Source organism: Balaenoptera acutorostrata, chromosome 9 (assembly GCF_949987535.1).
Source record: "Balaenoptera acutorostrata chromosome 9, mBalAcu1.1, whole genome shotgun sequence".
NCBI lineage: Eukaryota > Metazoa > Chordata > Mammalia > Artiodactyla > Balaenopteridae > Balaenoptera > Balaenoptera acutorostrata.
Window position 1 is genome coordinate 5,060,620 of NC_080072.1, and position 12,883 is coordinate 5,073,502.

Consider the following 12,883-nt stretch of genomic DNA (forward strand, 5'->3'; position numbering starts at 1 on the left):
GCCCTGGACACGGGCCCACGGGTCACTCGCCCAGGTTGCTCAGGCCCGGGGGAGGGGGGTGCACGGCCCAGAAGCCTCCGGGCACGAGGAACACACAGGGACAAAAGTCAAAACAACAGGGCAGGTCCCACAGAGGTCCAGCCCCTGCGGGCAGCAGGAGGATCCCTCGGACGGTGGTGGCAACTCCCAAAGAAGGCCCCGCTGCTGCTGTTTTTAGCCCATTCCACATAATTGGAAAAACATGGGGAAAAACCAAAGCCAGCTGGGCACCTCCGTCTGTGCAGCTGCGAGGGAGGGTGCGGGGAGGCCGGTGCTTCAGGGTGGAGGGCACACGGGCTCACGGCCTGGCCCAGGACGGGCTCCTGGCCCGCTCGCCTGGGGGACCACAGTCACTCGGCCCCCCCAGGTCTCACCCAGCCCCCAGCAGAGCCAGAGCCGAGGAGGGGCCACTTGCTGTGACATCCTTCCCAGTCTCAGAACCTACAGGACCCTCCCTGGGGACCTGAGACACGGCACCCCAGAGCCAGTGGGTGTCACCCAACCCGCAGGGCCGTGGGACATGAGACGCCCCTCAGGCCAAAGGCAGGGAGTCCCGAGTCTCCCATCCTGACTGTCCCGCCTCCCCCCCTGCCCCGAGCAGAGGGAGGTCCTCTGATCTCCCCACGTCACAGGCAAGGAAACTGCAGCTCGGAGGGCTGACGGACTCCGCGCTCTGCCGGCCCCCAGCAGCGAGCGATTCCGCCCCCAATGCATCCTCTGCTTCTGGGGGGACCCTACACGTCCCTGGGATGTCGCAGGCCCCCATTCGCTGGGGTCCGAGCATCACCCCATCTCAGTTCCTTCCTTGGGGAAGGCCATGACCCCTGCACAGGGCTGGCTCTCATTTGCTCAAAATCAGGAAAAGATGGGATTCACACATGTCACAAAACCTTCTTCATATTCAGCTCCACGAAGCATAAAAGGTCAGACGCCTGGGATGAGAGCCCCAGGAATCTGCAAGTCACGCCCTGGCTTCAAATCTTGAGATGTTTCCGGCTGTGCGGGTGTCTCCCGACCCACTGCCCAGCAGCTGCCTGGGGCTCGTGTCCAGTGCAGAGGCAGCTCTCCACCTCCCACGCCCTATCCCTTGTCGTGGAGACTCTGATTTGCTGGGGCCGGGGAACCTGGATGTGACATAAGGGGCCGAGCAATTCCAACACAGCCAGGCCCCTGCCCCCCAGCCCAGAATCCCTCCAGCCCAACGCCGGCCTTCATCCCACAGAAAGGAGAGCCACATGCCTGGCGTCCCCACCGGCTGTGTGAGGAAGGCTCCCCAAGCCCCACGCCTCCTCCCAGCTCCTCTCGGCACCAGCTGGCCTCCACGTCCACTTCTGGTTCCAAATGTCCAGGGAAGAACTGCTCTCCTGCCATCTTGCCTGCCTGGCTCCTAGTTCAAGTTCAAATTCAAGCACAGCTCATATTGGTTGGGCATCCAGGCCTTCCTCTCAACAACCCCACGAATCGGGTACTACGATCATCCCTTTTTACATCTGAGGAGACAGAAGCACAGACAGGCTGAGTCAATTTCCCAAGATCACACAGCCGGGACGTGAGTTAAGGTATCATAAAAGGAAGACTGGACATAGAAAGCCATCACATGATTGAAAATCACTCTAAATTCTGGGTTTGCCTGAGACGGAATTTCCTCGCCACCCTGAAAGTCTTTGGCAGGCTCTCAACTGCAGACCAAAGCCATGTTATACCTGGTGAATGTTGCCTCCGACACATCCCATTCTGGATGGAAGTCACGCCTGCGCAGGCTTTGTCCATTTCTGTCTTTCCCGAAGGCCTTTCCTCTAGCCCAGGGCCAGTTCCTGAGCCCTCACCGTGTGGCCTCGGCTCTTCACCCCCCCAGCACACTGGACCTCACCAATTCCAAAGCCAAGAAGAGATCCCCAAGTGATTCCAGGGCCTCCTCGGCCAGCCCCGGAATTCCATCCTCCCACCGGACACGCCGGGCCTCAGAAGACCCTGGTGGCCCTCCATGGGCACTGCTCCCTTCCGGCCGGCGAGGTGCCTGCACCAGGTTCTCAGAGCTCAGCTGGTGACATTCAATAGGACTTAGTGTCTCGTTTTCTTCCTATTACCCTCGTGTTACCAGCCACTGTCTCCAGGCAGCATTCACATCTGATACCCTGCACGTCATCAGCACTCAAAACCCACATTCCACATGTAATTTATGTCCACCAGGATGCAAAACTACATCGCCAATGGATGCTGGCAGCTCGGAAGGCCGCCTGAGAAAAGGAAAGCAGCTACCGTGCTCAGGTGATAGGATTGGGCCTTTTAATCAAACATTGTCCTTTAACATGATATTTTGTGGCAAGGAATAGAAACTGGAGGGTGAGAGATCCGTGTCCTAAAGCCCCCAGTTTGCCATGGAGCCATCATTTTTTGTGACATCTGAGGCCCGAGGCCCCATTAGGTCCTCGCTCACAGAACCATCTCTGACTTGCTCTGTCGCCCAAACAGACAGAAAGGCCCTCGGGGACAGAAGCCCTTTCTCACTCATGCCCGGTTGAAGAATATGGAGAGATGTTTGAGAACCACCTCGAATTTCCAGAAAGCCATCTTGGGGGCAAACCCTTGAAATGCTCTGAGAAGCTTCTGGGTTTCTTCTCGACTTCAACGAAAACATTTAGAAAATTGTTTACCCTTTCCCACCCCAGCTGCCCCGGACCCCTTCAACTTCAAACAGGTCCAGGGCAGAAGGTACAGAAGCTGCCATTGACCCCTGGAACTAACCAGTGCATTAGTGGGAAGCAAGTGGGGTGGGAACCAGTCTTATAAAAACCAGGACCCCACCAGTCACATTCTCATGCAAAACAAGACTCCTGTCCCATGGGTTTTGTCCCTCTGTGAACTCTTCCCTCCTTCTGACCTGACACCCTAGACAGGGCATCTGGAGCAAAAGCAGGAGGAGGCAGGCTCAGTGTAAAGACAGGCCCCGCCTGCCTCTGTGCAGACCCCCATCCAAGCAGGGGCCCCTCGGAATGACAACAAAAACGTTTTTCTTCCGCGCGCTTGGCATTCTCCAACTGGGTTATTTGTAAAAGTGTCCTTCACAGCTCGCGGGGCGCGAAAACAGTTCTGGTAAGACCAGGGAAGGTGGCCCCAGCAGCTGAATCCCGGGGAATCTGCGGGCTGGCCGTCCTCCTGAAGGAGGCTGGGAACCAGCTTCCGACAGGAAGGACAGGCTTTGCTGCTAATCCCCCAGTTCCCCCCACCCCCGCCCCGCCCCGTAGGTGTCGGTATCAGCACCCACTGCAGAGCTTCCGGCCCCTCCTCTAGGAAGCCCTCCACCCTAGGCCTCCTCGCCCCGCAGTTAATGCCTGCAGAGGGAACAAAATCCTCTCAAAGGGCTCAACCCCGGGCAGTGGTGCCCAGAGCTCAGAGGCTCCAGCTACTGGGATGCTGGGACCCCGAAAGGAGCCTACAGCCTCGGCTTCTTCTGGTTGGAAAAGAAATGGGGCCTCCCCCAGGGAGCGGCAGGACCCCTGGACAACAGAGGCAAACCTAGCCCCTTGGGCCTGATGAGCTGCCAGTGGTGTGAATGGTGGGCATGGCTGCCGTATACTGTGTACCCACTACTCACAGGGCACCTTGTAGGCACTTTCAACTCCTGCTAATGCACTGGGTCCTCCACAGCTTCCCTGGCAGGGGGTGGTCCGTGACACCCACCCTCATCTCACAGACAAGGAAGGGAGGCACCAGGCACCGTCCACGCCAGATGACCAAGAGCTCTCTGTACCCCAGGGTAGCCTGGGCAAGTCACTTCTGGAACTCCAGGCTTCTCCAGCTGTGCAACTTCACTGGACCATGACTCTGGGCTTCTAAGAGGGTTCATACCTCATTTTTGCCCACACCCCACTCCTGGGCCCCTTAACAGAAGCGGCTGCACGAGGTCCCCCGTCGGGGCAGGCACTCCTGCAGGATCCACCTTTCTGGGGGGTTGTGTCCGTCCCTGCTCCTTCCCCAAATGTCCACGTGCAACCTGGCTCCAGACACCCGCAGTGGGCAGAGGTGGCAACAATGCCTGCGTCCCCCTCCCTCCCCCAGAGAAGACATCACCAACCGATCTAACACAGGGCTCGGGCAGACAGCACCCATCGGTGGCAGCAACAGACACCAGATCCAGATCCTTCTAGCTCCAGGGCCAGGCCCCAAGCCAGCACTCTCAGGGCAGCAGGACTCGGAAATTGCAAAAAAATAGAACAGAAATGTCCAACAAGGGAAAGATGGTTCAAAGGTATGCCCGCTTGATAAAACATTCTTCAGGCACTAAAACGCAGGTTTTTGAAGCATACATACCTCTTGTCATTGCAAATGCTCCTGCAGTAATGTCAAGTGAAACGTATAGACACACGTGGACAAAACAGCAGAGTTAGATACATGGAAATATTTAGACTGTCTCCAGATTTCCCTTAGTTTCTCCAATACACAAAGCAGAAATGGCTCCATAATATGCAAGAACCACTGCAAAATGAAAATGCAGAGCCCCTTGTTCAAAAATTATTAGGCATTTCAAGTCAACAACAGAGCACGAAACCAAGCACGGGGCCCTTCTGAACTCGAGGCCCCGTGTGACTGCACAGATCAAACACCTGTGAGGTCAGTCCTGATACCAATTGGTTCCTGCCTCAGAGCAGCCCACAGGTTCTTCCTTCTCACTGTTCCTTCTCCCTCCTAATCCTCTAAGCCTCAGCTTAAATGGTGCCTCCTGGGAAGGACCTTCTCTGGCCGTCCATCTCAGGTAGCCAGCACCCCCCCCACCCTCGCTGGGCTGTGCTGGGCCCTGGATGTCCCCAGGGACAGGCTGTATCCTGGATGCATATCATTTCTGGGAGAGCACATCCTGAACCCCACACCTGGCAGTAAAGGCCCCCAGGCAGTGCCACGGAGAAGGGCGACACTTCTTTAAAACATAGCACGAGTCTTTGAAGCAGCAAGTGCCCAAAAACCAAAGGGGAGAATAAAGAGGTGGAAAAATACCTATAGCAAAGAAAATCACTTGTGTGGGGGGCAGGAGATCAACTGAACTTGGTGCATCCAAAGAAAACTCCCATTAAGGATGTGTTCACAACCTAAGTTTCCACGGCATGCCGGGGTACAGGGGTAGGGGGTAGGGTTATTACAGCACAAAGATTCCATGTGAATGGGATGCAAGGATAAAAATGAATTACAGGGACTTCCCTGGTGGTCCAGTGGTTAAGAATCCGCCTTCCAGTGCAGGGGACGTAGGTTCGATCCCTGGTCAGGGAACTAAGATCCCACATGCCGCAGGGCAACTAAGTCCACGCATTGCAACTACAGAGCCCATGTGCTCTGGAGCCCGCAGGCCTCAACTAAAGAGAAGCCCGCGCGCCACAACAGAAGATCCCACATGCCACAACAAAGATCCCACATGCCGCAACTAACACCCAACAAAGCCAAAAATAAGTATTTTTTTAAAAAATGAATTATAAATTCCATATCAACGCTTATGAAAAAGCAGAAAAGCAAAGACATGAGATCCCAGGAGGGCCCGAGGTACTCCAGCGGTGGGAGCACTTGGAAGGGGCGGGAGGAGAGGAGGGTGTGTCTGCCGGGAACCTCCTGTCTCACACTCTCTGACACCATCGCTCTTGTTACAATAAACACAGTTTTGGTTTAATAGCTAAAGACAGCCAGCTTTTAGGGTGCGATTGCGCGTGCCGGCATTGCGCTTGTTACCTGGGGTCTCTGCCCATCTGGCACGACCTCATCTTACAGACGGGAACCTGAGTTCCGAGGGTCGTTCGCCCATTGGGCAGCAGAGCCCAGATCTCACCTGAATCCCGGCTGCTGGGCTGCCAACGTTCAGAGCCCGGGCCACATGAGCCCCTCCCCAGGGAAAGCAGATCGTGGGGCACCCAGGCTGGTGGCCACCCCTCCCGCCAGCCGCTCCCCGGCTCACCTGCCTTGCACGTCTGGCCGTCGTCCTGAAGCTGCACACCAGTGGGGCAGGCGCACGCGTAGAAGGGCTCCCTCGGGGACAGCAGGCATAGGTGCGAGCAGCCGCCGTTGTTCTCCTCGCATCGCGTGTGGTCTGGGCAAACAGGGCAGGTCGGAGAAGGTTCCGGAACGGGCCCTAGACACCCACGCCCGCCACTCCCGGTGTGGGCGTCCTCCCCGCCCTGCCCCCTCTTCCCGACCTCCTACCACAAGAAACCCCATCTTCTTCTTCAGGGCCCCTCGAAGGCCACCTCCTCTGCGGAGGCTGACCCCAGCCCTCCCCGGCAGGACCCCAGGACCTGCCTGCGCGGTAAGGTGAGGCCCTGGGTCGGGGGGGTCCTGCAGCAGAGGCCTGTCTTATCTCTGGGACATGCCTGGACCCCACGGGCTCTGCACAGAAGCTTGGTGGCCACACCTGGCCACTGGGCCGAGCCTCTGGTAGCTGATGACAGTGCTTTTCATTCTCCCAAGCCCTTGCACAACCAACGTGCAGATGAACTGACAAATACTCCTGGCATCTCACTCTGCCCAGGACAGGGTAGAGGGTGGTACCCATGAAATGTAAAGCATGAAACCCACCTGCGTGTAAGGACCACGATGTTCTCCCCAGAAAACCACTCCAAAGAGCCCCACCCCTGGGAGCCCACTCTTAGGTACGAAGTTGGAACCTTCAGCAGCACCGTGGCCAGAATCCGCCCCTCTCCGTGGTCCCCATGGGAACCAGTGGTGGTCCCCGTAAGAACAGGTGGTGGTCCTCGTGGGAGCGGGTGAGCCCAAGGCCCTGGCCCTGTTTGCTGGCTGCCTGTCACAGGAGCTTTTCACCATCAGGGACCCCTGCCACGACCCCATGGGGACCCCAGGCTGAGAACTTTGACTTGGAGCAGATTTTTCATGAATAAACACGTAACTTCCACGGGGCCTTGAAAACAGGGCAACCTTCCTTGGGAATCCGTTTGCCACCCCCGAGGACCGCTGGGGCAGGGCCCTGCCTGAAGCAACCCCGACACCAGCTCTGCAGAGGGGCCTCTCCCAGCCTGGCCCCGACTTACAGTAAGGCTGCCGCTCTGGGCTGAGCACTTGGATATCCATGGGCGAGTAGAGAGCGCTAAGGATCTCCTTCCTCTTGTCTCCAGTCCTCTTGTTACAGGCGTGGATGGAGCGGGTCTGCCAGTCTGTCCAGTACAGAGTGTCTCCAGAGAGCGTCAGGGCAAAAGGGTGCGTCAGACTGCCCTCCACGACCTTCTGCCTGCGGTGGGGGGAGGCGGGTGAAGGAGCCGTCAGGGGGTCCCCATCGTGCTCCCCATTTTGAAAGCCTTCCATTGTCACTGCTGACCCATCGACATCACACAGGACAACAGGAGCAGTGATGGAGCAGCGTGAGACCAGGCCAGGGCATCCCAGGAACCCTCTGCCAGGGTGCTCAGGGCACCTTCCAGACCCAGCCAGCCTCCCGCCACCCCTGACAGTGACGTGGGGGGCCCTGCACACCTAGCTGCTCCCTGTCTAACCCGTTTCCAGAAGGGGGGCTGTTGCCAAAGTGCCCCACAGAGAAGAAAGAAGGAAGAAAAGTGGCAGGGAGGAAGCCACACCTGGTGACAACAAGATGATGAGAAGCACACCTGTGCTGCCCTGATGCTTTAACAACACAACACAAATCAGACCAAAGGTATTGATATTTGCTCATTCCTACGATGCCAATAATTTATATTATCAAAGCAAATTAAACTTGTATCAGCGTTAAAAAAAAAAGCTATTCTCATCTGTGTATTTATAACACCCAGCAAATGAGAACTTGTTTTTAATGAGATTACGGACGACGGTAATAGAATCGTAATTCACACAGCTGGTAGTATGCAATTATCTGGTTTAATGACCCGCGCCCCACTATAGGCTTCCTGAGGTGGACGCTGTGGATGGGTGGTCACCACCATGTCCTCAGTCCCCAGTACAGCACTGAGGAGGGAGTCACACTCAAAAGGTATCACTGAACAACCAAAAATCATACACTCGTGCTCCTTCCCAACCTGACCTGACATTGCCTCTTTCCTGTTTTCTTGATGTCACTTTTTAAAAAGATTCACTGACTAAAAAGGATCATAAGAGAATACTACGAACAACTATATACCAACAAATTAGACAACCTAGACGAAATGGATAAATTCCTAGAACCATACAATCTTCCAAGACTGAATCGTGAAGAACCAGAAAATCTGAATAGACCGAGAATTAGTAATGAAATTGAATCAGTAATCAAAAAACTTCCCCAAAACAGAAGTCCAGGTCCAGATGGCTTCATAGGTGAATTCTAACAAACATTTAAAGAAGAGTTAATACCTATCCTTCTCAAATTACTCCAAAAAATAGAAGAGGAAGAACAGAACAGCTATTACCAAAAAGACAAGAAACGATAAATGTTGGCAGCGATGTGAAGAAAAGGGAACCCTCGTGCACTGTTTGTGGGAATGTAAATTGGTGCAGGCACTATGAAGAACAGTATGGAAGTTCCTTAAAAAACTAAAAATAGAACTACCATATGATCCAGAAATCCCACATCTGGGTATTTTCCCAAAGAAAATGAAAACACAAATTTGAAAAGATATATGTACCCCTGTGTTCACTGCAGCATTATTTACAATGGCCAAGGTATGGAAGTAACCTACGTGTCTGTCAAGAGATGAACTGAATGGATAAAGAAAAGACGGTGTGTGTGTGCGCACGCGTGTGTGTGTGTGTACATATATATATATATATATATGTACACACACACACAATGGAATACTACTCAGCCATAACAAAGAATGAAACCTTGTCATTTGTGGCAACATGAATGGACCTGGAGAGTATTATGCTAAGTGAAAAAGGTCAGACAGAGAGAAAACAAATACCGTATGATTTCACTTATATATGAAATCTAAAAAACAAAAGAGAAACAGATTCATAGATACAGAGAACCAACAGGTGTTTGCCAGAGGGGGCGGGTAGGGGAACAGATGAAACAGATGAAGGAGATCAGAGGTACAAACTTCCAGCTACAAGATAAATAAGTCATGGGGGACTTCCCTGGTGGCTCAGTGGTTAAGAATCCACCAGCCAATGCAGGGGACACGGGTTCGAGCCCTGGTCTGGGAAGACCCCATATGCCATGGAGCAATTAAGCCCATGCGCCACAACTACTGAGCCTGCACTCTAGAGCCCACGAGCCACAACTACTGAGCCCATGTGCCGCAACTACTGAAGCCTGCATGCCTAGAGCCCATGCTCTGCAACAAGAGAAGCCACCACAATGAGAAGCCCGTGCACCGCAATGAAGAGTAGCCCCCACTCACCGCAACTAGAGAGAGCCTGCACACAGCAACAAAGACCCAACGCAGCCAAAAATAAATAAATTTTTTTAAAAACTCAAATCTTAAAAAAAAAAAAAAAGTCATGGGGATGTATGTAATGTACACCTAGGGAATATAGCCAATAATACTATAATAACTTTGCTTGGTGATGGATGGTTAACTGTTCTCACTGTGACCATTTCATAATTGAATCACTATGTTTTACACCTGAAACTAATATAATATTGTATGTTAATTATAACTCAATAAATACAATATTAAAACCCAGACTCACAGATACAGAGAACAGAGAACAGAACTCAGAGATACAGAGAACCCCTGGTTCCAGGGGAGGGGGGTGGGCGAAATGGGTACAGGGGATCAAAAGGTGCCGATTTCCAGTTATAAGATAAGTAAGTCCTGGGGATGTAACATACAGCATGGTGACTATAGTTAACAATATTGTATTGTATATTTAAAAGTTGCCAAGAGAGTGGATCTTAAAAGTTCTCATCACAAGGAGAAAAAAATGTTAACTATGTATAGTGATGGATGTTAACTAAACTTATTGTGGTCATGATTTTGCAATATACACGTATAACAAATCACAACAAATCACGTCATACACCTAAAATGAATACAATGTTATACGCCAATTATATCGTAATCAAAAACCAAAAACAGGACCTCCCTGGTGGTGCAGTGGTTAAGCATCCGCCTGCCAATGCAGGGGACATGGGTTCGAGCCCTGATCCGGGAAGATCCCACATGCCGTGGAGCAACTAAGCCCGTGCGCCACAACTACTGAGCCTGCGCTCTAGAGCCCACGAGCCACAACTGCTGAGCCCGCCTGTCACAACAACTGAAGCCCACGCGCCTAGAGCCCGTGCTCTGCAACAAGAGAAGTCACCGCAATGAGAAGCCCGCGCACCACAACGAAGAGCAGCCCCCGCTCGCCGCAACTAGAGAAAGCCCGTGCGCAGCAACGAAGACCCAATGCAGCCAAAAATAAATTAAATAAATAAATTAAAAAAAAAAAGAACCAAACATACAAAAAATGTCTTGAGGTGAAATTCACATATCACCAAATTAACCATTTCAAAGTGAATAATTCAGGGCTGCATAGCACATTCACAATGTGCAACCATCACCACCAGCTATTTCCCAAACATTTCCATCCCCACAGGAAAACCCTGAATGTACCAAGCAGGTACTCCTCATCTCCCCTCCCCCCGCAGCCCCTGGAAACAGCAGTCTGCCCTCTGTCCCTAAGGATTCGCCTGTTCTGGACTTTTCACATCAATGAAGTCACACGGTATGTGGCCTTTGGTGTCCAGCTTCTTTCACTTAGCAGCATGTTTTCAAGGCCCATCCATGGTGTGGCATCACCCGTGCTTCATTCCTTGTTATGGCTGAGCACCATACAGCTCAGATATGTACAGGTATGCCACATCTTGCTTATCCATCCGTCATTCATCTGTTGGTGGACATTTCAGTTGTTTCTACCTTTTAGCTATTGTGGATGCTCCTGCGACGGATATTTGCGTACAAGTATTTATTTCGATACCAATTTTCAATTCTTTGGGGGCATAAACCTAGGAGCGGAATTGCTGGATCCTACATTAATTCAATGTTCACACCCTGAGGAGCCATGAAACTGCTTTGGATGTAGGGCTCTTTATAGCCTTTTCGATCCCACTTAGAATGAGCATTCTACATTTTGCTATAAAATAGATGCAGATGCCGCCCCAGACCCTGCTTGGGTGGGATGTCAGACATGGTGTGTACACTGTTACGGATCTCAGCTCTGAAAAGGCCTGCAGGCCTCAGGCCCCCAGGGTTTCAGGTGTGAGACCACTGGCCTGAGTTGAGAAGGATCAGCCAACGCCCAGCTGGGACTGGCCAGGGCCCCGTGGGGAAGGTGGGGGCCCAGAGCCGGGCGGCACTTACCGGAAGGAGCCGTCCAGGTTGGCGCGGTGGATGAAGCTGAGCTTGGCGTCCGCCCAATACAGCTTCTGCTCCTCCAGGTCGATGGTCAGCCCATTGGGCCAGTAAATGTCCGAGTCCACGATAACCTTCCGGGTGCTGCCATCCATCCCTGCCCGTTCGATCCGGGGTATCTCTCCCCAGTCTGTCCAGTACATGTACCTAACAAGGAGGACAGAAGCACGATGAGAAAAGCTCGTTTTTGTTTTGCTTTGTTTTTGTTTTCTGTCTATATGAATGCAAGCGTATGAAACAGAGACAGTGAATTTGCCCTGAAATCTCACCCAATGTTTAGGGCCGAGGGTATTATTACTTCCGATTTGCTTTCTAAGCAGTCAGTAATATATATATATATATATTTTTTTTTTGGCCACATTGCTTGCAGGATCTTATTAGTTCCCCAACCAAGGACTGAATCCAGGCCCTCAGCAGTGAAAGTGCAGAATCCTAACCACTGGACCACCAGGGAATTCCCTGTAATATATTAATTTTTAATCAAAGTTGGATAATCAAATATACTTGTTTCCACTTGTTCTCATTTAGCAACATATTCTAGGTATCCTCTTCTTAATAATCGAAATCTTCCTTGTTCTTTTAATGGCTATATAGTATGGTAAGTTATTTAAGTGATTCCACATTGAACGTTTGCTTTGCTTCTGATTTTTTGCTACTACGAAAACGCTGTAAATGAACTTCTAAAAGGCAATTAAAATATGTAAAATGGAATATTATTCAGTGCTAAGAAGAAATGAGCTATTAAGCCATGAAAAGACACGGAGGAACATTAAACGCATGTTACTAAGTGAAAGAAGCCAACGTGTAAAGGCTACACATTCTACGGTTCCCGCATACGACACTGTTGAAGGTAAAACTATGGAGACAGAAAAAGATCAGGGGCTGCCAGGGACTGGGGAGGAATGCACTGATGGAGCACAGAGGATTGGTAGGGTAGCAAAACGATTCTGCAGGATAATACAACCATGGATACGTGACACGAAATCTTTGTCAAAAGACATTAAATGTACATGGGTATACGGGAACTCTCTGTACCTTGCCCTCAACTTTTCTGTGAGCCTAAAACTGCTTTAAAAAAATGAAGTCTGGGCTTCCCTGGTGGCGCAGTGGTTGAGAATCTGCCTGCCAATGCAGGGGACACGGGTTCGAGCCCTGGTCTGGGAGGATCCCACATGCCGCGGAGCAACTAGGCCCGTGAGCCACAATTACTGAGCCTGCGCGTCTGGAGCCTGTGCTCCGCAACGAGAGAGGCCGCGATGGTGAGAGGCCCGCGCACCGCGATGAAGAGTGGCCCCCGCTTGTTGCAACTGGAGAAAGCCCTCGCACAGAGACGAAGACCCAACACAGCCAAAAAATATATATATATAAATAAATAAATAATAATTAAAAAAAAAAAATGAAGTCTGTTAAAAACAACAATGCGTAGGTGAGGTATACGCTGAAACACACCAGTTATTCCTGGGTGGGTTGTGGGTGATTCGGCTTCGCTTAACCATGTTCTTAGGGTTTCCAGCCAGAAACCACCGCCTCCTTAGAAGCGTCCTTAT

General features: G+C 51.9%; 1 protein-coding gene across 3 annotated transcripts in view; it reads right to left on the reverse strand.

Annotated features, from left to right (window-relative positions):
* Nucleotides 1–12,883, reverse strand: part of LRP5 (LDL receptor related protein 5) — a 108,952-nt gene that overhangs the window by 61,816 nt on the left and 34,253 nt on the right. For all 3 annotated transcript variants that reach the window (XM_057552977.1, XM_057552976.1, XM_057552978.1), the window contains exons 3-5: nucleotides 11,286–11,483; nucleotides 7,062–7,258; nucleotides 5,975–6,106 (exon numbers count right to left, since the gene is read on the reverse strand). In XM_057552977.1, coding sequence (XP_057408960.1) covers nucleotides 5,975–6,106; nucleotides 7,062–7,258; nucleotides 11,286–11,483 — 527 coding nt within the window. The remainder of the gene's footprint in view (nucleotides 1–5,974; nucleotides 6,107–7,061; nucleotides 7,259–11,285; nucleotides 11,484–12,883) is intronic.